Source organism: Idiotropiscis lumnitzeri, chromosome 3, assembly GCF_059441095.1.
Source record: "Idiotropiscis lumnitzeri isolate Australia: NSW breed Sydney's pygmy pipehorse chromosome 3, RoL_Ilum_1.0, whole genome shotgun sequence".
Taxonomy (NCBI): Eukaryota; Metazoa; Chordata; class Actinopteri; order Syngnathiformes; family Syngnathidae; genus Idiotropiscis; species Idiotropiscis lumnitzeri.
The window spans coordinates 5967293-5993510 of record NC_142393.1 but is presented as its reverse complement, the minus strand read 5'-3'; the positions used below and the strand labels follow the sequence as shown (position 1 = coordinate 5993510).

General features: G+C 41.3%; 4 protein-coding genes across 4 annotated transcripts; all 4 read right to left on the bottom strand.

Moving 5' to 3' along the window:
• Nucleotides 1-639: 639 nt before the first annotated feature.
• On the bottom strand, nucleotides 640-2356 carry LOC148339605 (C-type lectin LmsL-like). Its single transcript, XM_088291272.1, has 7 exons — nucleotides 2245-2356; nucleotides 2033-2089; nucleotides 1935-1956; nucleotides 1772-1857; nucleotides 1518-1652; nucleotides 1084-1195; nucleotides 640-893 (listed from the first exon to the last, which is right to left on the bottom strand). The coding sequence occupies exons 2-7, from the start codon at nucleotides 2087-2089 to the stop codon at nucleotides 811-813; spliced, it is 495 nt and encodes a 164-aa protein (XP_088147398.1). The 5' UTR covers nucleotides 2245-2356; the 3' UTR covers nucleotides 640-810.
• A 7479-nt stretch (nucleotides 2357-9835) lies between these two features.
• Nucleotides 9836-11226, bottom strand: LOC148339604 (galactose-specific lectin nattectin-like). The gene is made up of 7 exons (XM_088291273.1): nucleotides 11173-11226; nucleotides 10981-11043; nucleotides 10783-10807; nucleotides 10625-10710; nucleotides 10410-10544; nucleotides 10207-10324; nucleotides 9836-10124 (listed from the first exon to the last, which is right to left on the bottom strand). The coding sequence occupies exons 2-7, from the start codon at nucleotides 11041-11043 to the stop codon at nucleotides 10057-10059; spliced, it is 495 nt and encodes a 164-aa protein (XP_088147399.1). The 5' UTR covers nucleotides 11173-11226; the 3' UTR covers nucleotides 9836-10056.
• Nucleotides 11227-15209: 3983 nt separating this feature from the next.
• Nucleotides 15210-16680, bottom strand: LOC148339603 (galactose-specific lectin nattectin-like). The gene is made up of 7 exons (XM_088291269.1): nucleotides 16573-16680; nucleotides 16346-16399; nucleotides 16247-16262; nucleotides 16049-16134; nucleotides 15798-15932; nucleotides 15572-15683; nucleotides 15210-15467 (listed from the first exon to the last, which is right to left on the bottom strand). The coding sequence occupies exons 1-7, from the start codon at nucleotides 16678-16680 to the stop codon at nucleotides 15394-15396; spliced, it is 585 nt and encodes a 194-aa protein (XP_088147395.1). The 3' UTR covers nucleotides 15210-15393.
• A 4905-nt stretch (nucleotides 16681-21585) lies between these two features.
• Nucleotides 21586-23220, bottom strand: LOC148339602 (galactose-specific lectin nattectin-like). The gene is made up of 7 exons (XM_088291279.1): nucleotides 23173-23220; nucleotides 22921-22983; nucleotides 22733-22754; nucleotides 22565-22650; nucleotides 22215-22352; nucleotides 21989-22100; nucleotides 21586-21856 (listed from the first exon to the last, which is right to left on the bottom strand). Exons 2-7 carry the CDS (start codon nucleotides 22981-22983, stop codon nucleotides 21792-21794), a joined length of 486 nt encoding a protein of 161 aa, XP_088147405.1. The 5' UTR covers nucleotides 23173-23220; the 3' UTR covers nucleotides 21586-21791.
• Nucleotides 23221-26218: the final 2998 nt, after the last annotated feature.

The window sequence follows — 26218 nt, the reverse complement described above, 5'->3', positions numbered from 1 at the left end:
AAATAAAATGTAAAATATCCAGTGCTTTTATTTTGAAAGTTGTGCTTTCATTTTATTTTACAATTCCCCCCCCAAATAGTTGTCCTAATGTTAGCAACATTCTGATTTCCTGCATGGTGGAGGGAAGCAGTCCAAGAAAATATGGCCTGATAATATTGTGCAGAAATATATAGACCGTACGGATTCCATGTAATATAAATTATCACTGCATTATTGTACATCACTGTCAAAAATATTTTACATCCTACTTATAGGAATGACTATGAGCTGCTGGTTGGTGCACAAAATGAATGTTAAAATTTTGAATGTGTAAAGATGTCGTTTTAATGATGATTTTGCTTCAAAGGTGTATTGAATGAAAAAAAATAATATAGACCCATGCGGAGTTGAGCATGTTGGCTTAACCTAAATTTTAATGCACTCACAAATTGTAATGTATATTTATTTGCTAGATACACTCGTGCCAGATAGTCGAAACTGCGTGTTGCGGTGGTGAAAAACGATGACCCAGTTCATTTTGCGAATGAGGAAAGCCACTGAGCTAGAGTCATAAAATTGTGTAATGTTTTGCACGTGATTAAGCAATAAATGCTAACATTGGTGCAAAGGGGGGAAAAAATTCATACGCCAACATATTACTATGCTTTAACAATGCAGTAATTTATTAAAAAGATCCCACAGACATTAGCGGAACTGAAGTAACCATTAACCAGTGAATAAACCAGTAAGGAACATAGAACGATACCACAGATGTTGTCTCAAAATGAAGGAAAGATTATTGCGGACAATATGAGACCAAAGACTACTGATTTAATGGCAATCTTTTTTCTCCGCAAGTCTGCAGCAAAGGAATGGGTTTTGCGATGTGCACACATCATCGTTCCACAACGAATCTGCGAGAAAACACACAAGTAAGGGTTAAGTTTGCCACTGTCACAGAAAATGTAATACATGAAAAGTACTTGCTAGTTCGCTATTAAATACGCATCAGTGGATGTTTATGGAATAGGAAAATAAACAAAAAATATCAAATGGAAAAATATGAAACCTCCATACACCCAAAAAATTGTTAAGGGTACACACCAATTGAGCTAATCTCCACACAGTCTTCATTTCCATTGGTGTTGTCCGGCTGGTTTGTGCCAAAGTTTCTGAACTTGGAGAGGTCGCCATCGGTCCATATGAAGTCACCATCCTGTAAGAAAAAGTCACATTTGAGTCACGAAACACAACTAAAGACTGAGCCAGCGGTGTGGAGCACAAACTCGTTACCATTTAACAAATGTTGGGTAATAACTGAGCGTGCTTTGATGTTTGAATTGGGCTTAAAACATGTCGACCTCTAAGTGGCGCTAGAGAGCATGTTCCTGGGCACCAAGTTCTCCTCAGATGAAATCTTCAAACTCTTCACTTTATTCCTTTAATTCGCTGTTAAGCTTGAGTCTGGAGTTCATTTACAATGTGACCAAAAGAAAACTGGATTGAATGAGAACTTTTGCCGTGGTCAATTTCCTCACCGTAATTGCATCATGGAGTCCAATCCAGGTGTCTACGACAGAACCGGCGCCCTCCCGAATCAGCTCAACAGCGAGTGCATGTTCCTTGAGGCTGGTGATGGAGGCCAGATTTCCTCCGATAACCTTGCAGACCCTCTGAAGGGGGCGGGGGGTGGGGCCAAAGATAAGAAAATCATATCAACAATTCCATGAGCATAATGAATGTAGACGTTGAAAGGCATTCTCGTCGTAGTCGACTACAAACACTTCCGTACCTCTGCATCTTGGAAGGTCCTGGGATAATGTTCGAAGATGTAACAGTACTTGTCCAACTGAGTCCAGCCTTCAGGGCAGTAATCATCTGCGACATAATTGTTGGGCATCAAATGAGATTGTCGCACTGTTCAATATCGGTAGGATTTAATCAGAGCTACTTACTCTTTTTTTTGATGGAGAGCCTCTGTGAACACAAATAAATTCTTAATGGTCAGAGAGCAAAACATGAAGACGAGTCGTGGGGTTATATTTTGACTTACAGCTTGGGTCAGTGCAATGATCCCACAAAGGACGACCAACAGGTGAAGGCGAGCCATCTGTGCCATGACAAAAAAAAAAAGACACTTTATTATTATTTTTTTACTTTGATTTCGGTTGCTTAAAATGTGTAAGAATTAAAAAAAAAAAAAAAAAAAAAAGATTTGATCGTAGGAAAAAAAAAAAAGCAGGATGTAAAATGGAGAAATCGTACCTTTAGAGTGTCGGCAGGTGATGCTGAGAACGTTGAAGGGCAGACGTCTTATATGCTCAGTTGACACCCTCGGAAGGTTGCATCACATGTCACTCGACATTGGAGTGGTGATCAGCCTGCTTTAAAGTATGTGAGTTCGTCTCTTTTCCAAATTCACACCCAAACAATTTAACAATTAAAAAAAAAAAAAGCAATCAGCAAAGCATCAAAGTGACTCATGAGCTATTTATGCTTTGATTTAATGATGTCGTTCGGCTTGTCGCATTGGTTCGAAAGAAGAACGTGCGTTGTGTTTCCTGGGTCTAGCCTCCCACTCTTCATTCTTTTTTTTTTTTTCAATCTTATACACTAACCCTCCCCCACTACTTGACTGACCCGAACCGCCGTAAAATGACTAAACAAAGCAAAAAAAAAAAAAACAACTACAAAACCTGCCACGTCACAATAAGTCCTCCCGCCCCTCAATTTTCCTTTCTCACCAAAGCTTTGCCTTTCTCCCTCTCCTCACATATTTATTTGTTCTCTCCCCTAATTCTGACCCTGTGGCCCATGAAATTTCTGATCAAAAATTTGAGTGTTTTTCTGCCATTAGTGGCTGATTTCATTTTATACTTCAGACAGTCCCGTGTTTGAAAAGTGTTTTAATCATCTGCTTTATAATAGCATAACAATGAGCATTGTTGAGATGGAACAACACTTGTCTGTATAGTTGATGTTACTTTTTTTTTTTTATGATGTTGACGCGTTCAAGTGGGATGGATTAACTCCATGCGAAACGTTTTGTGGTTAGGCGTGGCAAGGCGAGGCGAGGCAAGTTTTTAAAAATTTTTTTTTTTACAAAGAATATTTCATAAACAACTGTTTCGCGGATGAGAAATTGTTCAAGATTATCAGCCGTAATAAAAGAGCTCATTTAGAAATGAGCCAGCCTTGCAGGGGGTAATTGGAGACGCTGGTTTGTTCAGAGGGTGTCGGACTGTTCTAATTGAGTTTGTCACCGGAGATTTATTTCTTCCCATTTCTTGTAATCATAAGGCTTGCAAAAGCTTCCTCAAATTCCTTTGTTTCAAAAGGTCCTGACTTATTCTGGAGATAAGCAGCACTTGGTGGGACAGTATATTAATAGTCTGGACATATTAGATGCAGAAGTGGGGTCCCTAAGATGTATTTTTCTTTTTCTTAAGGGGTTTTCAATATTTTGAATTATTTTGTGTGTGGACACATTAGGGCTGGGCGATAAACCGAAAATTTGCCGTTACTGAAATTTATTAAAATTCGGTGTAAAAAAAAAAAAAGAAGAAAAGCCTTTTCTGTCTGCGGCAATGTTCATGCCCCTTTAAGACCGCTACAGCGCCTCTAGTCACGTGACTCCACCCGTCTGATCGAGAAAGAAAACAGACGTCGCTGTCGTAGCCGGCGATTCACATCCAGAAGCTTTTTCACCACCCACAACACAACCATGCTGTGCTGAAAGTTCAAAGCGAGAAGCAAGGTTCGACAAGTGACAGCAGCCCATTAACGGAGGCGACACCATACGAGAGAACGTCTCAGTGGTGGACGCGATAGCCTAGCACATAGCTAAAGATAAAGCTCCTCTAGTTACGTGGCGCGCACACGATTTAAACGCTTCATGAAAGCCGTATTTCCCGATATGGACTAAATAGGACCGGGAGCTTAGACATGTCAAGCATTTTGCATCTACATCCGACTTGTGGTCGGGTCGCAACATGGATCCCTGATTGAGCCTGACTGTGCATTACACAGATGACAAGTGGCGACTGCGCACCAGAGTACGCGAGACGGCACATTTTCCCCGATGATGCACACTTGTTTATTCATTTTTGTTTATTGCATTGACATTTTCTTTCATTTTATTTAGCGTTTTTTTATTTGCCATTATTTACATCATGAGAGCATCTTGGCGCAATCTATTTGCAGAAAAAGATTTTGCAAGAGGTACCCTTTTTCTTTGTGACATTGTTCAAGTCATGCAAAGCAAGCTATTTGGAATGTTTATACAAATGATTTTTGTACTTTTATTTTTCATTGAAAGAAATGTGTACCAGTTGGTCAATTAAAAAAAAAAACCAGTCAATATGCATTTCCTGCATTCATTTTGATTTTAGTCCACGGGAGAAATTTATCGTGCATTTATCGTTATCGAGGTAAAATCGCTCAATTTCTCGCGATATTGATTTGAGGTCATATCGCCCAGCCCTAGGACACATGTTCTTCCCATGCCTCCGTGGGTTTTCCCCAGGAACACCGGTTTCCTCCCACAATCCCAAAATATGCACAATTGTTTACTTGATTGTCCCTAGGTGTGATTGTGGGTGTGAATGGTAGTGGCTGCCAGGATGGCCGAGTGGTCTAAGGCGCCGCGTTCAGGACCCAGTCTCCCCAGGAGGCCTGGGTTCGAATCTGGAATTTCCCCATTGTGGGACTAATAAAGGGAATATTATTATTATTATTCATCTACGTGCATTGCCGATCAACTGATCACCACCTGGTGGTGTGTTGGTGGGGGATGATGCCGGTCCGACCCGGCAGAACCAAATGTATTGTGAGGCAGTATCCCCCTGTCAGAAAGAGGTTGGTGTAGTCCCCCGATATTTTAAACGGAAACATTGATTACGAATTCAGCCCCTGATCAAGGTGTCAAGTTTTAGACCAATTTCCAGCCAGGCTGCATTTTATTTTCAAAATTCTGGACAAAGTGGTGCACATGCAGTGGAGCACAGTTTTCTTCTTACTCGTTTACAGCACTTAAGTGGGAATTAGTAGATCCTATTTGGCTGGTAGGACTGACTTTCTTGTGTGGGCCTAGGTTGCGCTGAGTCCTGCTCTGCCCCTCTGTCATACGGTGTTCCGCAGGGCTCTGTTTTGGGGCCCTTGCTGTTTTCGTCGCTGCATGAAATGCATTCATTCTACTTGGGGCCATTTTTGACCCCGCTCATGGAAAGGTGTCGGCATCGGTGAGTTTAAGATCCTTCATGTGTCAACAGGAAGGCCGGTAGCTAAATGCATGTTTGGTGAGTCTTGCTGATGGATGGTTGAGGAGTATAGCCGAACGATGTGATGCATTAAGAGGTGAGAAAAATGGCAATGGACGAAGTGTAAATTGGACTCAAACATTTGACAATGTTTTCCCCGGGTGACGAAGGAGTTAAAAGTTTCCGGTTTAGCTTTCGAACCTCTGAATGGATTGTCGTCTAACCTGCAGCTAACCACCAACCATTTTTATGCACTCATGTTTTCGCTGTTGCTTGAGGAAAAGAAGTATGAGACTAATGGCTGGGTGTGTCATCAATTAAGTCACACACAAAACTGAACACCTGGCAAGTTTGTCTGTGAATTACACGCAAACTTCATCCAACTTGGGATTCATTTAGGTAGAAGAGAGTGGGAGAACTAAATGTTGGCAAGTTACGCAGTCGCCGCCCACAAATGGCGGGCAAGAATGTGTTCGGAATGAATGGAATTGCTATGAGTGATTTTTTTTTTTTTAGAGAAAAAGTATCAAATGAAATCAACCACAAATGTCAAACCAAATAGAACACACAGCAGTAATGAACATCAACTGGATAATGATGATTTCGTCTCCATTTTCTGACAAATTGACTAATCCATTGTTCCATCTGATCAATTTTCGTTGAATGAAACACAAAGGTGATAGTCACAAGGAGCTATTGTTCTGGGAAAGGCAACAGGTGGCGAGACAAGTTTTCATATTTTCCCATATAATGGAAGAGCGCTACATTCTGACATGACGCAGCACAACGCAGATAGTCTTAATTAACTCCTCAGTCAGAAGAAAAATAGCTTTCGAGCACTGCTCAGGTGTGTCATTTATGTTCCCTCTTGCAATAAATATTGAACAAATACAAAAAATATTTGAACATGATCTTGTTTAAGATGGGTGTATTGTACAAAATGAATACAAAGCAAAAGATTATTTTCCACACCCAAACTCACTAAACAATACACAGGAAACGGATAAAAAAAAAATTGTGAGGGCGCAATGCATCATGGAATAAATAATAAAATCACTAAAAAATTCCATGATTAGTTGCAATTAATTACATTTTTTCCAACTACTAATTTTTGCGAAGCTTGTAACAGATTAAATTGAATGATATCTTGGAATTGATGCAAAATCACCCAATATGAAGTATATTTAATTCAAAGACTGTTCTAATCGCTTTCTTGGATTCTTAAATACGATCAAAATGGAGACATCTTTACAGACATTTTTCTCCGAAACATTTATCAAAACTGCCCACAAGCGCCACACTCCAGTGGTGTTGGTTTGCAAGGCCCAGCGGTAACTTGAACGTTCTGAGACGTGCTAAAGATGTACAGCTAATATGGCACAATATTTTATTTTATTTTTTTTAATCATTGAAGCATTTTACGTATTTTCCCCTCCGTGTGTATCTTTGTATATATTCGCAAAGGTTTGCTTTTTCTGAACGTTTGCTGCTAGTGTTATACATTGACGGCTACATTATGCCGCCGTCTCTGTGTGACCTATATCTTAGCTGCTGTAACACTGCAAATTTCCCCATTGTTGGACGAACAAAGGCTTTATCTTTATCTTTATTGCATTGTGCCCACCATGGGGCTGCATTCTATGTACTACATATGCTATAATTGTCAAATATGTGCTTTGCTATTAAAAGGTTGAAAAACACCGCATGAGAGCGCCAAAGATAATGATCGATAATAAGCACTTGGCAACAAGTTTCAAGGAAACTAAAGAACAAAGCTAAGGGAGTGGCTGACAGCCTCCGCTGATGTCAACAACTGGTGCAGGTGTTCTATGCGCTCGAGCAGTCAATTAACTGATGAAGAATGAGAAAGAACTTCCTTGACTTAAAGAGAAACAAAATCATTTTCAACTCTTGAATTCCCCTAATGCCAGACACATTGTCTTCACTTTTATTCTGTTTTGGTCCTATTTTTTTGTTACAAACAGCATTTCACATGCACGAGAAGTGCTTCATAGATAAAGGATTGATTGATATCACACTGCCCCCGGTGGCCAAAACATGCACACCAAAAGGAGCAGCACGATCAACGTCATCTTTACTCGCTAAGAATGTAAAAACACAAGGAACCACCACCGCTATTCCTACTACTATAGCAGATAATCCACAATTACCAAATATATTTTAAGGACACAAAATTACAGTGACGCACGAAGCAATATAACATGACCGGTCGTGCGGTAATCCTAAAATTGTGTTATGCTATGCACTCGTCCAATTGTGTTACAGGCCAAAACATTGCAAGTTGAACGTGAGCCGAAAATGCAACACGAATGATCACGAAGGGGAAAATTGTCATTTTCATTTTTAAACTTGAAAATTGTACATTTTTTAATTACAAAAAAAATAAATCAATGGACTTTGTTACTTTTGGTGTCAAAACGTGCCAAAATGTATTTTCAATAAATTTCAGTCATTCAATATTTTCAATAAAAATGGACTTCCATCCTTTTTGTTGACCACCGACTACTGCTATTAATTAATACGAGTATTTGTCATAGTAATTATTTCTGTAGATATTGCACAGACTCCTCCCTTCGACCTCGCGACAGCAGGGGTCTCAAACTCTTTTTTTTTTTATTTTATTTTTTTTTTACGGCCCTTATTTGATTCAGAATGACACGCGCTTTTGGAGGGTGTTTTCTTCTTCTGAGATTCCCTTCATTTGTTTTCAAACAAATTGAGGCAAAAAAAAAAACAAGTTTCCGTTTCCGCTTATATCAAGCTACTGGCACGCCCTTTAGAGTAAAACTAACATCATTCTTTAAATGTGTGGTCACGTGGGTTTATTTATTAGGTATGTTCAATGGTTCGGAGCGTTTGCTATTCAAGACGGTGACGTCATCAAAGGTTGTGACTTTTTTAAAGACAAACTCACTGGTTGTGCCCGCCAGAAATATTCAGCAATTCAAGTCAACTTTTTAATTTTTTTTTTATTTGAACACGTCTTCAAATGAGCCGCTACTACAAAAGACATGGAAAGTTTGAAGACAATTTCACCATAACGACAGTCTTTGGGATCAAGAAACTTCATGAATTTATTTTTTGTCACCACTGGAATTTTTGTCGAATACAGTTTACAAAAAAAACACAAACAAAAAACAAGCCTTGTTCTTAATTTTGTTTTTTTTTTTTAGTCCCGCCTCGGGTAAAATTCTGACTTCTCATTCTCCTGATTCCAAGAGAGTCATTTAATTAATCAAGCAAGTACTTCAAAGTACATTTCCTGGTATGCTGCGGCTCGACCGCGCCCCTCTGACAGCAATGCGGTGTACATTCCCAACTGTCTGAAAGAAATTGCCGTTAAATATTTCGAACCTTGCGCCTCCGTGCTAACCCGTCGGCCACCATGCCGCGCTTGGTGTTATTATACATTTATTACTGATATCCTTAATTTTGCTGTAACCGCACTACAGTGACAATAAATGCATTCTATTCTTTTTCATTGACTTTTTCTGCTCAGCACTTTTGGTTGATTTGAAATAAATTTGAGACGAACATCTAAAAAAAAAAAAGCGGTGCAAGCTTATGTACACGTGAACCTGCACGCACTGAAAAACTGCGAATGACTCATGAAATTAGATTTGAATGATTTTGTCGATTATCTGGAGGCATTAGAAAGGTAAATATGTCATTTTGAAGAGTTTGATGATTTTTTTTATTTTTTTAATCTATAATGAATTTAATTAACATATTTAATTAAATAATTTATTATTTTTGCGCTGGAGAGGGGAGCTCTCCGACCTCGTCGCACAATGACAATAAAGGGCATTCTGATTCCGTCATTTTTATTGTTGCGCGTTAGCCTAGCGAACGGAAGTGAGGACGCCGTGGTACCCCAAACGCGGCAATGGTGCATTCATCCATTTACGTTTGAGGTCTTTGTACCGAATCCTTGAATTGAATGTAGATTTTCCTACGTAGCTTCTTTCACATAGCCCAGGCATCTCGTCCCATTTCTTTTTCCCAGGTCGCTGTGCTACGTTCACTGTTGGTCACTGTTACGAAATTGAGGGATGAAACCGACCTGCAAATTTGCCACTTTTTGACTTAGTATTAGAATCACATCGTAGACAAGATGGCGACTGCGCCTCACAGAAATTCGTGAATAAATCTTTTCATCTGCTGTTTCAAACCAATTTTGAGCAAATGCATTGCGAAAGGGGCGACCGACTCTTTGGTGCCGACCCGAGTCCGGTTCTCGAGAGCCCCTATCCAGCCTGTTTTAGATGTCTCCCTCTTTGAATCAGGAGAGAGACATCTAAAACAGACTCGATAGGAGCGCTTGATGACCGGACTCGTGCCCACCTGACCTACAGTCCATGAAGAAATGGGCGGAGCTTGCCCTTCCATTCTTATAGTCTCTGTGATGTCCAATCAATGCCTGCTTTTCTAGCTCTCGAGTACGCGGGACTCACGCTGACATTCTGTGAGCAAGAAACAGCAAAGACAATGCGTATGACAACCCGCACACAGGTCAAATGTCCCTGCAATGCATGAAAACAAACACACCCCCACACACACACACACACACACGTGGCTGCAGTGATAGATTCCTTCATTTATTAAAGAGAAAAGCTTTGACATTGCAAGGTTAAATTTGGCTTATGGCAATCAACCACATATGAAAAGTGGAAAAGAAGAAGAAATTTTGCAAATATATCCAGTAACAGAATTCCACCGCTGACGTCATGCCTCAGAAGAGACATCGTGACCCAAGAAACGATGCTGTCGGCGAACACGCGATGCTGACAGTTCGGACTCAATGCACATCTTGAGAGCAAACGAATGGAACTACTGAAGTGCAATCCGCGTCGTCCCAGAAAGCGGCTGAAAAACAACACGGTCAACAGATTTAGACATCCACCATATCTGCTCTCTGATCAAAAAACAAATCACCATCAAAACATACTATTTGGTCCGACATTCGTCAGGACACAGTCCTCATCGACATCGTTAGGCACCACACCGTTAATGAAGGCCTGAAAAGCATTGGGATCTGACCCATCGGTCCACACAAAGTTTGTGTTCTGGAAAACAAAGACACATTGGAATAAGTCACACGTCACGCTAACGACTGCTTGGATTTGTGTGTGTGTGCTCGCTCAAGCTTACAGAGTCTATGTCATTGTATCCAATCCAGGTTTCCTGAGTCGGCGACAGTTGCTTGTCGATCAGTGCGAGAACGACCACGTGTTCAATTGCATTTCGGATGGAGGCCAGATTCCCTCCAAGACCTTTGCAGGTTGACTAAAAGAGACACATTTGCTCAGGATTTGACTGTCCTAGAAATGCATTTAGAGCATGTATGCGTTTGTTTGTATTGTTACTTCTGCATCGGCAAAGGTGTCTGCATATTTCACAACAAGGAAACACCGGTCGTCCACTCGAATCCAGTTCTTCGGACAAGAAGGAACTGAAACGGTGATTTTACATCAATGACATGTGGAAAATTACAAATGTAATAGTTGAAGTCACTGGTACTGACCTTTAACGACCCCGCCATCAGACAACTGGAAAGACAAAAAAAAAATAAAAACATGTTGGTGACGATTACAAGGTAGCCCCCCCCCCCCCCCGTCGTGATGGTGTCCCTCACTCCGGTGACGACGTATAATCAAGCACCGACAATCTTGACAACATTCCTAGCTGTTTCTCGCAGATAATTTGAAATATTTTCACTTACGACGCCGGTCAACAGTCCACAGAACCCGCACAGGAGAAGCAATGAGCGAAGAGCAAATGCCATCTGCGCCATAACAGAAAAAAAAAAAATATATGTGGACTTTGTTGACTTAAAGTCATTTATGTGGCTTTTATATGTTGAATACTGAACGGGAGTGTTGAAAAGGTCGGCTGTAAAAATGTGTCATGTTACCTTTGCAGTCGTGATGCTTGATGCTGGGAAGGATGTGTGGAGGAAGATGACGAGTGTTGCTTTTATATGTCAGAATGACGCGGCGGCGGAATGTTCAACGTGTCGCTCGTGTCACGTGACGCATCAGACCAGTTCTCGTCTACTCTTAAGAAACAATAGGACTCCGAAAGAGTCCAATTTAGCTGTGACTTTGGTGTCCATCATGAGCATGTGTTGAACACTTTATTTTGTCATAACATGATAATAACATGATAAGTAACATCTAAACTCTCCTGCAAAATACGTGCAAGACAAACTTATCTCTATCTAATCCGATTTTATTAAAAAAAAAAAAAAAAACTCCCGCTTGGGGTAATTCACAAGATTTTGGGTTCTCCTTTTTTTTTTTTTGTTGTTGTCACTTAAAAAAAAAAAAAGAGGCTTCAGAGTTGCCCTGAACCAAAAAGTCAAGAATGCAACATGAGATGAGGCGTTGGAGAGGCAGGGCGGTGACTCTGGCGCACAAGGAAATGTTCTTCTGACTTCTTGCTTAATTAGTTGAGTTCGACGGCGCCACACCCAAGTCACACCCAGATTTCCTCGCTAAGCCATTTGCCTCGATTCTGTGCACTTTGAAGCAGGAAAATGAGTCACCAAAATGTTTTCCGGAGACTTTGCCACTCCGGCAACAGTCACCGGATTGGCTCGGACGCCCTTGCCGGAAGAGCAATTTGGCCGCGTTTGCGGCTCTGCGGTGCGCGCGGTACGTTTGCATCAACCTATCTCACGCACCAGAGTTCCGACATTGGCGGAATTCCTGCGAGCCGTAGGCTACAATCGGCCAAGTGTTCAGCAGCGCTCAGAGCGGCAACAGGTCGGAAAAAAAAGTACGACAAAGTCATCTGACGTTTGCCTTCCTTTGCGCCGATTTCCTTGAATAAGTGTGACGTCTGCCGCGATCTGTCTCCAATGTTCACCAACGAGAGGGAGTGACAACCGCAAGGCAAGACTCCATTGAAAGAGTCGACATCACACCTTGAAATGTAATGACCTTCATTTTGGAGACACACCCCATCGGTGGTGACGTCAATGCTGTTTGGTCGCTTGGTATGCCACTCGTCCTGTCTAATTGGCTTAATCACCGCTTAAAATGTACCGACTGATTAAAGATATTCCCATGGCGTGTGCGTGTGTGTGTGTCTGTTGGGGCGTCGTCTCACCCCTGTTGTGACAGCTGCTCGTTAAGGTCCTAATTGGGCTCCACAATTGAAATATTTTTGTGATATTACTTGAGGTGTTCCAGACCAACCTCGTCTAATGACTTTGTGTTTCATTTGTGCCTTGTTTTCAGTCCTGTATGTCAAAGCATTTTTTTTTTTTTGTGAGTGTGTACAAGGGCTAACTTAATAAAAGGAAAATGTTGAGCGAACAAAAACCGGAATCGACAAATCTCCGATTTTTTTTTTTTCTTCTGAGTGTAAATTGTTGAGAGCATTGGGGCAATCGTCATTATTTTAGTATTCATACCTTGTTTGGCGACGTGCGGCGAGATTTTACGAAAATAAAACGGGTGACTTGGCTCGATTAAAAAGTCGTGACTTTCTGGTCTAAACTGCGTTTGAAGGACAGTTCTGGCCACCAACGGAGATATTTACTATGAACATGACATTATGAAACATGTTTGCAACGTTTGTTTTTATTGATAAAAAAATCACTGTACCGTCGGATTGCTTCCACAAGCAAAACAAAGCAAAAGAAAAAAAAAATTGACGTTTGATCTGGAAGTCTTTCCGACAATATTATTCGTATATGTGACCTCCATTCCTCCTACATCCATATTTCAACGTGCGATGTTGCAGCTTCCCCGGTGGCGCTTGACTCAACCCATTGTGACGATGTGCTGAACTGAACCGAACATTTGACACAATCGCCCATTGGATGAGGCATGTTACAGTCAGTTTATACGGCTCAAGGATACTTAAATTAGAGCAGTGCTTCTCAAATAATGGAGTGGGCCCCCTCGTGTGGGGGGTGTCACCCTGGGGAACATGCTTTTTTCCCGCTGTACTGCAATCAAGTGTAATTGCACATCCACTCCACTAGTTGGCAGTGGCGCTTTCATTGCCCTTTGTGCACAGCAAATATTAACTCTGCGGTATAGATTTGTTTTGCGGTATGGGTTTCATTTATAGTTGTGGCGGAGAGTGGGTGGGGTGGGGGTGCGAATTGATTTCTTCTGGCTTGTAACTGCGAATAATTGAGAAGCACTGAATTAGAGCCAATGGGATCAAACTCTCAACATTTTATAAATCCATCCATTTTTTTTTTGTACAAATGATCCCGTTTTAATTTGTGTTCTAATTACCTGTGAATTTACATGACGGCATGTGGTAAGCGCTTAGTTACAGCTGCAGCTGTTGCGAAATGCGCTCTGTAAATAAAATGGTATCGTATTGTTCAAGATTGCGGGAAGTTGCAACCTTTCCCCGCTGACTCAGCAAAAGGCTGCAGAAAGCCCAATTACATTTCAAAGAATGCATATAGGATTCCCATACATACCATCTCCCCATCCCAAACCATGTTCAACCAGTTCACCTTTTGTCTTCCAGAGTTCCAAAACCACTGTGGTGTCATTGGAATCATTCTATTTCTGTGGTTTAAAACAATGCTATCCGCAGCGTCAACCTTCAAATTATTGCCAACTGCTCGTAAGACCTACAGTGGGATGCAGTACATGATCGTGTGTGTGTACATTTTTACAAGAAAATTATTTGCACTTTGGTCGCATGAACAATGCACTTCTTGAATTTCTTCTCTGACGGGGCAGGAGGCCGAGGAATCAAACGTGTGCTTTGTGGTTTCAATCGCCGTGGCTTGAGTTTGAGCGACCTGGGACAGTCCATATATGTGGACCCGGCCCTAAAATGAGCGTCAGTGAGTGTTTACGCCACGTGGATGACGGCCGGAGAACAAGAAGTGCGGTCTGTGCTTTCAACATTTCTTTTTTTTTGTGATCATCTTTGTATTGACGAGCTAGCGCCCCAAACAAAGGACTTTTCATTTTAGATTGTGTTTGACCGGTGTGGCACGTTTGAGTCCATCTGTTTGTGATGTTTGATAAGGAGCACCGAGTGAACATGTGCACTGTTGCGGGGACGTCTCGCCTCTGATTGGCTGGCTGCTAAATGTTATGTTTATGTGTGTGTGTTGGCTTTTTACAATTTTTCCATTGATGGTATGAGTGTTTGCCATTGAACATAGAAGCACGTTACAAGCAGTGCACACAATACATTGGTTGCCGGCCAATCGGAGGGCACTCAAAAAGGAACAACCATTCAGAGTGTCCAATCAACCTGCCATGAATGTTTTGGGAATGTGGGAGGAAACCGCAATACCCGGAGGAAATCCACGGAGGCACGAGGAGAACACGCCAACGCCATACAGCAAGGCCGGAATCGAACCCACGACCTCTGCACTGTGAGGACAGCGTGCAAACCGGTCGTCTACCGTACAATTCAGTCGCTTCACTGAACGCTCCAAATTGTCCCTAGGTGTGATTGTGACCGGTTGTCTGTGTGTGCCCTGCGATTGGCTGCCAACCGATTCGGGGTGTGCCCCGCCTACTGCCCAAAGACAGCTGGGATAGGCTCCAGCATGCCCGTGACCCTTGTGAGGACAAGCGGTACAGATAATGGATGGATGGGTCGTTTACTACCAACTTGAATCAATCAGCTTAAAATGTTTATTATATTATATTTGATCAATAATCGTATTTATAACTGCTATAAAATATTCAGGATATTTTTGGGGTGATTTTTTTATGATATAATTTAATATTCTCCATGTTTCCTGTGAGTTAATCCCATTCTGTTCTTATTTATTTCCTAATGTATTAGTATATTTCTTCTTTAGTTCAGCTTCTTTAGTTAATTAAGAAAAAAAAAATTGTACTTGTGTGTCACTCCATGTTCGCGAATGAGATGCTTCTCATTCCTCATGAAAAAAAAAAGATACACTGGCAACGAATTCAGTCACACGCGCACAAGCAAACAAACAGGTGCATTGACAGATTCCTTCATTTATTACAGATACCCTTCCACCTTCCAAATTTGATTGCCATCAAGAGAAAATGAACCGCGTAGAAATCAAAGATAGATACAAAGAATTCTGGAAGTCTACTATTGTCTCAGAAGATTCTTAAGACGCTAGAAAAGACATTTTTCGAGATGGTGTCTGCGTTGATTAGTGACGGTGAGCCTCTTTGACGCAAACGAAGTAATTCAAATCCGTGCATTGGTCGTCGTTCCATGCTTCCGCTGTAGAGGAAAAGAAAGAAGACACCATGACGTTCCCCAAAAAAAAAAATATTTTGCACCACTTAAACAGGTCAAAGATGCAGGCAAAGAAAACAATTTCTTACTGGCATCATCAATCTCAACGCAATCTTCGGCGCCGCCAAAGTTGTCTGGCTGAGGGGTGGTAAACGCCAAGAAGTCGGAGGCTGAGCCGTCAGTCCATAGGAAGGCGCCCTCCTGCAATGAAGTCAGGCGTAAAGCTCAATTATACATTTTGAGGAAGTCATGTCGAAAGTCATTCCTCAGACAGAGCTAAATCCAAACTTTATTTTGTCTTGGTCAATCAATTACCTGAACGGCATCATGGTATCCAATCCATGTGTCCCCAACGAAGCCCAAATTTTCCCGAATGAGCTCGATGACCAACGCGTTCTCCCTTGCGTCGAGGACGGAGGCCAAGTTGCCACCTTTAAGTATGCACACTCGCTAATGGGAGAAAGCAACAAAAAGCACAAAATGAATCACCGGGATTGAAAATGATCCAAGATTTGATTTTTTGTTTTATTTTTTTTTATGAAGTGACGAGTGAACGACTTCCATACCTCCGCATCCAAAAAGGTTCTCTCCTGTGCGACAAACATGAAACAACAATCATCCAGCTGAGTCCATCCCTTGGGACAATAAGTCACTGCAACAAAAAAAAAAAAATGTTTCTAGAAAAACAGCCGCAGGGCAACACAATTTGCTGCCAAACTGCTAAAAAAAAAAAAAATAAGTTCAATAATAAGACAGCAACAAACCTTCCGGGATTGCCCACTGTGAAGAGGAAAACACAGGTGTGAAACACAGCAGTCAAAATGTTTATTAAAGGCACGGGGGGGGGGGGGATTTTGACTTACGCCGACAGCCAAGAGTCCACAAAGGAGGAACACCGAGCGAAGAGCAAATGCCATCTGTTCAAACGACAGAAGAAAAAAAAATGCTCAAATTGCTTCCTAAATGCCGCAGTCCTTCATATTTCCATTTCAAACACACAGAAATAGCAACTCGAGCATGAAATTGAGCTTGATGAGCGTTAAAAAAATAAATAAATCATGGCAACTGGTGTCAAGCTGCGTCATGTTACCTCTGCAGTTCTGATGCTTGATGCTGAGTGGATGTGCTGAGAACCGAGACGCGCACGACTTTTAAAGGCTGCCTTAACCCGATGGAATGTTCTACGTGTCACTCGCATCAAGGTCACGTGACACGTCAGACGAGTTCCTGGCCACGGCTGTATTTGTGACGTGAACTTTAAAAAAAAATTTAAAAATTTTTTTTAAAGTGCAATACTCGTCCTCAAAACGAGTCAATGTCGCGATTTCAGCTCAATACAAAAAAAGTCGCGATAAGTTTTGGCGGCGAGCCGTAACTTTCCTTTGGCTGTTGATCGTGTCAAATGCGTTTGATGCAAGGAAAAAAAAACGGATATTGGGTCTTCTTAATCAAACAGAACAGAGGAGGTGGATGCAAATACTTCAAGAGATTTAATTCAAAATATAACGCAAACTTTTTTTTCCGACCGTATTGAATGTAACAATGCGTCGCTGTCACAGGGGCGCGGTAGTGCCGCAGCATACCAGGAAATGTACTTTGAACTACTTGCTTAATTAGTTAAATGACTCCCTTAGAATCAGGAGAATGATAAGTGACTGCAGGGAGAATTTTGCCTGAGGGGGAAAAAAAAACATTTTCTTCAGAACGGGACTTGTTGGTTTATTGTAAACTGTATCGGACAATAGGTCGCATCGTTATAGAAAAATGAATTCATCCTAAAGGAGAGAAATTGCAAACTCCCCACAACAAAAAAACCCAAAAGAAATCAATAAAAAGGTTTAAACCTCAAAGCAGGCCTCTCATCTGCGACGTTACGCCGCCATGCCAGTCGTACAATAAGCATCATTTTGGAACACCGCACATCTGTTGGATGGCGTTCGCCTCTTGTTTTCCTGCGTGGAGTTTGGATGTTCTGCCCTCTCTCTTTGGCTCTTCCGAACACATTCCGAGAAGATGCATGCTGGAGTTACGTCGGACTAAGTTGCCCCTCAGCGCTAATTGAGATAAAAGGGAAAAAAAATGCATGGATGTTTCTGTATGCACGGTGAATTGCATCCTTAGGAAGAAAAAAGAAATAAATAATAAAGGATAATATTTTTTTTTTTTTTATGAAGCAAAGACGCCTGCACATTGCATAATTAAACATTTAAAAAGATGAATTAAAATACGTTGAACAGTCGCAGAATCCCGTTTGCGGCCCAGCCCAGCAGTAAGTTCACTCATTTGACGTGACGACGACTGCGTCCATTAAAATCTGGCCAGAGACCCTTGTTCGGTTGTTCATTTATTTTCTTGAAATAATTGTTTTACGATATGGTGCTTGGTGGCGACGTTATCGATGCTTTCAAAAAATGACAATGGCCCGCAGGTAAAGGCGTGGAAGTGTTCAATTTATTTCACAAGATCTCCATCGGAAAGGAGGGCCTTGCCGCCGCACAAAACTATTTCACCTCCGAGGAAGGGATGCCGAGGTGCAGGTGAGGCAAAGTCCAATTAAATTGTGCCCCGATGAATCATGCAAAAAAAAAAAAAAAAGCAAACACAGCCTGATGAACAACACGCCCAAAAAGTTGCATGACGTTAGCATGCGGGTGACGCTGAAACTTCATAATTGATGGCACACCCATGCAAAAATGAATTTCAATGAACATCTGTGAAATGTTACAGCATTTTAGCTTCCGCCAACAACGTCAATGCCGCCTCGTTGTTGGTATGCCACTTGTCCTGTTCAACTGCGGCAACCGATGTTGGCCTGACGTGGAATCTGTCACGTCTCGACTTGAGGCACGCATTTCGATCTTTGAAAAGGCGCTTGAGAGCGACTTCTCTTTTTTTGTACTCAAATCGTCCGGCGTGAGGTTACGGCAAGGGCAGTGCTTCTCGAATTGTGGGGGTGCGATTCTGAGGGGGGGGCGCGTGGGACCCTGGGGAACGTGCTTTTTTTTCCCCACCGTACGACAATCAAGTGTAATTGCACCTCCACTCCAGTAGTTGGCAGTGGCGCTCTCCTTGTTTTTAGTGCATAGCGATGATTAACTCAACGGTGTCGGTTTGTTTTGCAACGAAAATGCGATTATTTTGTAGCGGTGGAGAGTGGGTGGTTGGGGGGCGCGAATTGTTTTTTTTCTTGCTGGGGGGGGCGGAACAGAAAATAATTGAGAAGCACTGGGCTAGGGCGAGTTCCATGTGCCTTTCAAGTCTTAACCCAGATCGCAAAAATATGGATGAATTAACGTCGAAATATGGTTTCGTCTTAATCTACGTTGAAACGAAACATCGAGCTTCCAATTTTTTATTTTATTTTATTTTATTTATTTTTTTTTATACAACCAAAATGCAATGTCGATTCAGTGACGATTTTGACTCACAAACGTCAATGCTGACAAAATGTTGTTGAACCAACATTGAGTTTTCAACTAAAAAATAAAAATAAATAAATCAACCTTCTCAACCCTAATTCAACATTGATTTCACATCTTTTGCTATCTGGGAACATATCCCACATAATTGTGTGAACATCCACCAAACGCATGAGAAAATAAAAAGAAAGTTGCAGTTTTGGCTGGAGCTCCGAACCAGCGCCAGCGACGCTGGTTGTGTCCAAGCGGAGGAAAGAAGCAGTTGGCAGAAGTCACCTGCCAAACCGGCATCCATTTTTGTTAAACGGCTGCGATTATGTCTTAATTGCACCTGCTGGAGCACGTGGTCACATGTCTACATAGACCAAAGTGCGACAATAGTGGAAGGAAGGGGGAGGAGGTTATGGAGAATGTTTGAATAGTTCAATGGTGAGTTGTGCTCGGTTTTTATTCTTTTATTTTTATTGCAACATTTCTCGAGACGTGGCGGTGTATATTGCCCCCTGGATGATGATGTGGGCATTTTGGATGGCGCACTTCCTTTTGCCCTTTAAAAATCCTCTGACAGCTACAAGTGTAGCGTCGACACCAAATTCTGCCCCTGAGATGTCCACCATCACATCCTAAACCAGGCGTGTGCAAACTACGGCCCGGGGGCCACATGCGGCCCCTTAAATGTTGCCAAACTTGAAAAAAAAAATGTTGTTCATGTTTCATTTTCTCAAGACTGTGTTTTTTTCAAATACATATATTTTATTGTAATGCTTTTGTTCACTTTCATTTAAAATAAAATATTTTTTTATTCTCCAATGAGGTGAGGTGACCAAAACACTCCATCCATCTGCTCCTGGTTTGGCCCCTCTGTTAAATTTTTTAACCTATTGTGGCCCGCCAATCCAAAAGTTTGCCCACCCCTGTCCTAAACTGATGCCTGCTCTTATTGGTCAACAAGAGTCCCAATATGACAAAAGGGATTATTTCTATTTTTTTCTGATCAGATTCTACATCTTGCTTCTACTTTTATTATTTTTTTTTTATTTTCCACTTATTATTTTTTTGGGCCAAGAAAAAGAAAAATGGTTTGTATTTGGAAACCTTTCAATTATGTTTTTCTATGATGGTCGATTTTTTTTTTGCACCTCACAGTCTCTGTGTGACATGCAGGTCTCTCGTGTCGCATTGCTCTCTTTACAAATCTTGCGCCTCTATTTTTTAAACAGCACGCTGATGCTTCCGATTGAAAGGTTTGTTTGCGGTTAGTCAGATTTGGGTGGAGCACATATCTCCACGGCACGTCGACGTATCAATCGCATCAATGGCATGGGGGAGAAGCTCATTTTGCCAAATGAAGCTTCACGAAGAATTTTTTCTCTTTTTTTTTTTTTTTTTACTCTCCTAGATGGTGCTCTTGGTTTCAAGATTCAGTTGAAATTTAATCAATTTTCATTCCACTCGCCTTTATCTTTAAACCCAAGAGCACCATCTAGAGGAGGCAAAAAATAGGACTAAAGTGCTTCGTGAAGCTTCATTTTTCCATCACCACTTATTGGTCTAAAAAACTAAATAATAAAACTGCCATACGTCGGTTGGAACACAATGACAGTAAAGCATAAGTAGGCAAATAATAGTCAAAATGATCGCATTTCTGCCTCTGGACTTAAAAGATTTCTTAAATCATTCAAAAAGCAGACGCAATTTGACGTTTTAAGGAAAACAAGATGTTTAAAAATGGAAAAAACGTCGTTGGCAATTTTCTCATGTGATTTGAATCAAATTTAAGAGTGTCAGAGTCCAGTTTGAAATCCTGAGATTTCCATGAACACAGCCAAAACCTCGACACGTGAGGATCAACAAATCTCATACAAATGACGACGAATAGAAGCGATCGGGTTACGAAGTTGTCAGCAGTTCTCACCAGCTCGTATTTTATTCATTGATGGTGCCCACACCAGCCGAGCAGCGCCAAATCTCCGATCTGAAATTAATCAGCCACCGAGGAGGCACAAGTTACTGCCATTGTTGCTCGTGAAGCTACAAATTTTGTATCAAATGGAAGCCAAACATGACAAGTATTTTAATCCTGCGTCTAATATTTTCGTCTCATGTTATCGTGAGTGTGAATGGTCGCTTGTCTATGTGTGTCCTGTGATTGGCTGGCAAGCATTTCAGAGGAGAGCTGCGATAGGCTGGAGCATGCACTGAACTGCCAATTGAAACGGAATCTAATAGAAAAGAGAAGAACGTTGTTGGATCGTAAAAGAACTCCTTCAAACATCAGCTCTAAAAATTGTAAAAATTAAAAACCATAAGGACTGGCACCACTTTAATTTAATGAGTCAACCGATTGAGTAAATTCTGATGGCCAATATGCTTTCTCGAAATTACTGAGAATACAATTTTGTAATTTGTATTTTTTATTTTTTTGGCAGGCTTCCACATCAATCAGTTTGGCTCAAAAAAAAAAAAAAAAGGAAATGTTGAAGAGTAATTGTCGATGAAATGCATTCCTTTCGAAGCTCTATAAAACATTGCTGAATGAAACCCATTATCTGTTATTTTGTATTTTATTTTTTTATTGACATTTTTTTCTAATAAATAAGTGACTGCTTTTGACCTTGGGACTTTCTCAGACTTAGTGATAGCAACACACGCTCTTACACATACACAAACACATTTGATGCACGTACAGATACCTTCATTTATTGGAGAGATACTAAAATTGTTTGAAAACAAGAAGAAGAAGAAAACAAAGAAGAAGAAAAGATGTTGCAGTAGATCCACTTAAACAAGGACACCACTTAAAATTGATCTTGCCATGGGGTGGGGCAACAAGATGCGGGGAAAAGGCATTCCATGCAGTCCGAGAGGTGCGACTCGGAGCGTTGATTCTTTACCACAGGTCCAGGGAGCAAAGGAAATCATTCGCATCTGTGCAGGTTTCATCGTTCCAATTGCCTGGATGAAACATAAAGCATAAAAAATAATCAAATATCATTTGTGAACGCCCCACCCCCCAAAAAAAAAAATCAAGCTTTTTTTTTTTTCTTCTTTTTTTAAGATTTAAAAGGAAATCAAAAGGATTCATACCGATACTGTAAACCTCAACACAGTCTTCATTGTCAAAAAAGTCATCTGGCTGGCCGGCACTGAAGTCACGGAACTTTGACTTAACGCCATCAATCAGAACAAATTCGCCCTCCTGCAAAGACAAAGTCACATTGTGAAAACAACGAAACATCCTTCAAACATCCTCCGCTCGACACTTCCATCCAATCTGGTCAACATTCAATCGCTACGTGCCAAAATGTTTCACCTGAATTCCATCATGGAGTCCAATCCATGCGTCGACGAGATTATCATTATTAGCATTCCGAACCAGTTGGAAGATGAGCGCATTTTCCACTGAGTTTCGGACGGAAGCCAAAGTGCCACCCAAATTGTTGCAGGCCTCCTATTGGGAGAGAGGAAGAAATTGAATTCAAGGTTTTGGAAAAGTTCTCCGGACAACTTGAGCACCAGTGAGTAGCAAATATAGCATTAGCGTTACTGTTCAAATATTCAGACGTCAGAAACAGATCCAACAGCGTGCCAAAAAATGGATTGTAGCGGATAGATGAATGTTTTACGATGATATCACAGCGACTGTTTGAAAATCTTCCATACCTCTGCTTGGACAAAGTTGAGCGGGTTGTTGACGTACACAAAGCAGCGGTCCTGCAATCGAGTCCATGTAGCTGGGCAGCTAGGAACTGCAACAAAGTCATTAGGATTTTTTTTTTTTTTAAATGTCAACAAAATCAGGTTTCACGTGTGATTAATTCCATGACCAACCTTCCACGGTGGTAATAGACCACTGTAAAGACAAAGAGCACAAATCAAATTTGCAAAGCGTCGAGATCAATTGCGGCGAAATGTATTTAACCATTTGGAAAGTGACAAAGTTGCTCACTTTTGTTTAAGCCAATCGTTCAAAAGCCCGTTGAAAAGATGAGATTTATGCTTGACTAAGTTTCACTTACAACTCCGGTCAACAGTCCACAGAGCCCGCACAGGAGAAGCAATGAGCGAAGAGCAAATGCCATCTGCGCCATGACAGAAAAAAACAAAACAAAACCAAAAATAAAACGTCACAATATGAACTTCATTGACTTAAAGTCATTTGTGTGGCTTTACATTTTGAATACTAAAGTCGCAGGGTCGCTACGCATTGAACGGGAGTGTGAAAAGGTCGGCTGTAAAAAAAAAAAAAAAAAAAAAATGTGTCATGTTACCTTTGCAGTCGTGATGCTTGATGCTGGGGAGAATGTGTGGAGGAAGATGACGAGTGTTGCTTTTATATGTCAGAATGACGCGGCGGCGGAATGTTCAACGTGTCGCTCGTGTCACGTGACGCATCAGACCAGTTCTCGTCTGCCCTTAGGAAACAATGGAACTCCAAAAAAGATCATTAAAGTAGCTCTGACTGTTGATCGGTGGCCATCGTGTGGATGCGGACGATTTGCTTATGAGACGTGACGTGACGCACAGCCACCGCCGCAAATTCCAAAAGTTCTCCCTGTGGAACACGTGCGACTTCAACTTGTGACAAAATCTCAAATCAAGTCACAACATTTTGGGGTTCTCCCTTGTTTGTCGAAGAGACTCTTCAAGAGATGTTGCTTTGCACCAAAGAGTCAGGAATGTAACATAAGACGAGGCATTGGAGAGGCAGGGCAGTGCTCTTGCGCACGAGGAAATGTTCTTTTGACATCTCGCTTAATTAGTTGAGTTGGAGTGCGCCACTCCCAAGTCACACCCTGATGTCCTTCCTCCCGAGACATTTGCCTTGATTTTGAAGCACAAAATGAGTCAGCTAAGTGTTTTGCGAGGCTTCGCCACTCTGCTGATAGAACTGATTGGCTCTCAGATTTTTCAAATTCAAAACTAAGTCATTACAGTGCAGGTGCTCGAAGTATCATTGGGACAAACGAACCCTTCCACCACGATAAGGTGACGATGGAACAATATTGATATGTCTAAAACTGCAGTGAATGGAAGAAAAAGAAGGGAACATTATTTTTGGGCTAAATTTGATTAATTACCTAAAAAATATTGAAATATCTTTAATTAAGTTTTTTTTTTTTTGTGTGTGCGTGTTTGTTGACCGCTTTCACGGAGAACGGCAGAAATCAGATTAAACAAGGTCTCAAAACCGATTGATTCATTTGAAACTCGATTAGTTGTCGATTAATCGTTTGACGGCTCAAAATGAGTTTTCGCATGCAAGTAAAACTCCTCCGTCCTCCACTTCAGTTGAACTGACGTTTTCCTTTGTAAATTCCCAAACCGATTCTTGTACTTGCACCAGAGCAAAGAAACAATCCGGCAAACGAGATAAAAACAAGCGTCTCTTTAATTCCTTCACAGATTTGTTATATTTCGGTTAACTTTAATGATATAATTGATTACAATTCCACTTTTTTTTTCACTTTCAAAGAAAAATGAATGTATTCATTTTTATGTGAATGCTTGAAATGATTTGACGTTGCCCTTTTATGTCTTACATTTTTTTTTTGGTTTTAAGTGATGAGGACCTCAATGCCAATAAGCCCTCGGGCTTTATCGTCATAAAATCCTCAATGATGCTTGCCTATATGACGGGAAGTTTAAATACAATCTCTTCTGTGCCAACACCAAATAATTTCAATCTGACTAGTTTGTCTGATGGCAATTTTGGAGAAGAGGCTGCAGCTCTGCAGTGCAACATCCTCTCTCATGGCCAACATTGAAGAGCGACCTGGGACCCGCTCGAGCATCTTTTGTCAAATGTTGGCTTCATTTGCATGAAATTCATTGAAGGTGGCAAGTGACGTCTGCAGAAATCTGCGGCCATCATTAACAGTAAGAGGGTGTGTCAACCAGAGGCCAACTCCATTAAAATAACTCCCCTTGAAAATGTAATGGCCTTTATTTTAGAGTAATTGTCATTGTTCACGACACACCCAACACGGTTCCACCTCCGCCGACATCAGTGCTGTGTCGTCGCTCGGTATGCCACTCGTCCGGTATAATTGGCGCAGCCGCTGCATGAAATGTAACAACTTTGATAATGACTTGATTGAAGACACTCCCATGGTTGTCGGCCTGTTGAGGCGCAGTCTCATCCAGTGTCGTGACAGTCGCTTGTTAAAGGCCCAATTTGACTCGGCAATTCACATTTCTGATCACTGAATGCTGAATTTACCCGCTTCAATCGCTCACATCTGTTTCGGGTGGGTGTGAAACGCACGCTCACGTAGAACAACATAGTTTAGTATATTGTTGGGTTGTGTAAGGTAGAACAGTATTGTGCAGTGCAGTTTGTTTCAAGTGGTGTTGTGCAGTTGACAAAATTGTAGTCTTTACTCATTTCAAATGTTTACACTTTAATGACAGTTAAGGGAGTTAAAAATTGGCGAGGTACAAATGGGACTCAATCTTAACAATATGCCTTCTTCCATAAAGAATGTGTTTGATGTGTCTGGATTAGATCATTTCTATTTCAATGATTTCTTCTATGGAAAAAAACAATTGTTGAATCCTGAGTACAAGGTTTCATCTTAAGTTTAGCCTGAACGAACTGCGCTCCCTGTTGGGGAGTGTAAAGTAATGAAAGCCATTCGTGAACAATAATTGCATCAAAGCGCATGAATAACTTGAGTGAGTCATCGCCTCTACCCAGACGCGTGAACATCAGAAATGTCCCAGGACTGGTGTCACAAAATGTCAACCAACTTTTCAAAATAAGTCACTTGACAACCCATTTGATCTTGGGAAAAGAGATTTTTTTTTTTTGATTGCTCCAGTCAAGCTTCTTGTCGGCCCGCAACAGTTGAATGATGAGGGCATGAAAAGCATTTGCGTTCTCATGAAGCAGTCACGACTTGTCCTGCAAAACCGCAACATTTGCCGCACCTCACGTTCTGTACCAAGTAAACGCCGCAAGATTTCTTTGGAGACGGGCCGGTTGACCGTCTGGTTTACACTAAAGGGGAACATTTGCACTTCTTTATTTGGGTTTGAAACGTATCTTTTATGAAATCTGTCATGGACATTTTCAGACATGCCATGTGTGTTCCTCGTGCATATTTTGGCCCCCAACTTCATCGCCTTACTTGCAATAATACAAATGAGTCTTTGTGTTCAAAATGTGTATCGTCGTAAAACTACAAGTACGCTTCCGTTCATGCCAATAAACTATGAAAATGACATGCTGTAGCTGCACCTTTCGGCAAAACCTGATCAGAATCCAACAGCCCACGCACTCACCCTCATTGGCCTCGTCAGGACTGAATAAAG

What these genes read in the sequence shown, in the direction of transcription:
- LOC148339605 (XM_088291272.1), bottom strand. Translation starts at nt 2,089, where the DNA reads ATGGCTCGCCTTCACCTGTTGGTCGTCCTTTGTGGGATCATTGCACTG. An exon ending in TCATTGCACTGACCCAAGCT is followed by an intron (nt 1,957 to 2,032) that starts GTAAGTCAAAAT and finishes TTGTGTTCACAG; the next exon opens with AGGCTCTCCATCAAAAAAAA. An exon ending in GACTCCATGATGCAATTACG is followed by an intron (nt 1,196 to 1,517) that starts GTGAGGAAATTG and finishes TTTTTCTTACAG; the next exon opens with GATGGTGACTTCATATGGAC.
- LOC148339604 (XM_088291273.1), bottom strand. Translation starts at nt 11,043, where the DNA reads ATGGCATTTGCTCTTCGCTCATTGCTTCTCCTGTGCGGGTTCTGTGGA. An exon ending in TGATGGCGGGGTCGTTAAAG is followed by an intron (nt 10,711 to 10,782) that starts GTCAGTACCAGT and finishes TCACCGTTTCAG; the next exon opens with TTCCTTCTTGTCCGAAGAAC. An exon ending in ACACCTTTGCCGATGCAGAA is followed by an intron (nt 10,545 to 10,624) that starts GTAACAATACAA and finishes TGTCTCTTTTAG; the next exon opens with TCAACCTGCAAAGGTCTTGG.
- LOC148339603 (XM_088291269.1), bottom strand. Translation starts at nt 16,680, where the DNA reads ATGCGAGTGACACGTAGAACATTCCATCGGGTTAAGGCAGCCTTTAAA. An exon ending in CAAGCATCAGAACTGCAGAG is followed by an intron (nt 16,400 to 16,572) that starts GTAACATGACGC and finishes TCGTTTGAACAG; the next exon opens with ATGGCATTTGCTCTTCGCTC. An exon ending in CGTTGAGATTGATGATGCCA is followed by an intron (nt 15,468 to 15,571) that starts GTAAGAAATTGT and finishes TTTCCTCTACAG; the next exon opens with CGGAAGCATGGAACGACGAC.
- LOC148339602 (XM_088291279.1), bottom strand. Translation starts at nt 22,983, where the DNA reads ATGGCATTTGCTCTTCGCTCATTGCTTCTCCTGTGCGGGCTCTGTGGA. An exon ending in GTGGACTGTTGACCGGAGTT is followed by an intron (nt 22,755 to 22,920) that starts GTAAGTGAAACT and finishes TTGTCTTTACAG; the next exon opens with TGGTCTATTACCACCGTGGA. An exon ending in GACTCCATGATGGAATTCAG is followed by an intron (nt 22,101 to 22,214) that starts GTGAAACATTTT and finishes TTGTCTTTGCAG; the next exon opens with GAGGGCGAATTTGTTCTGAT.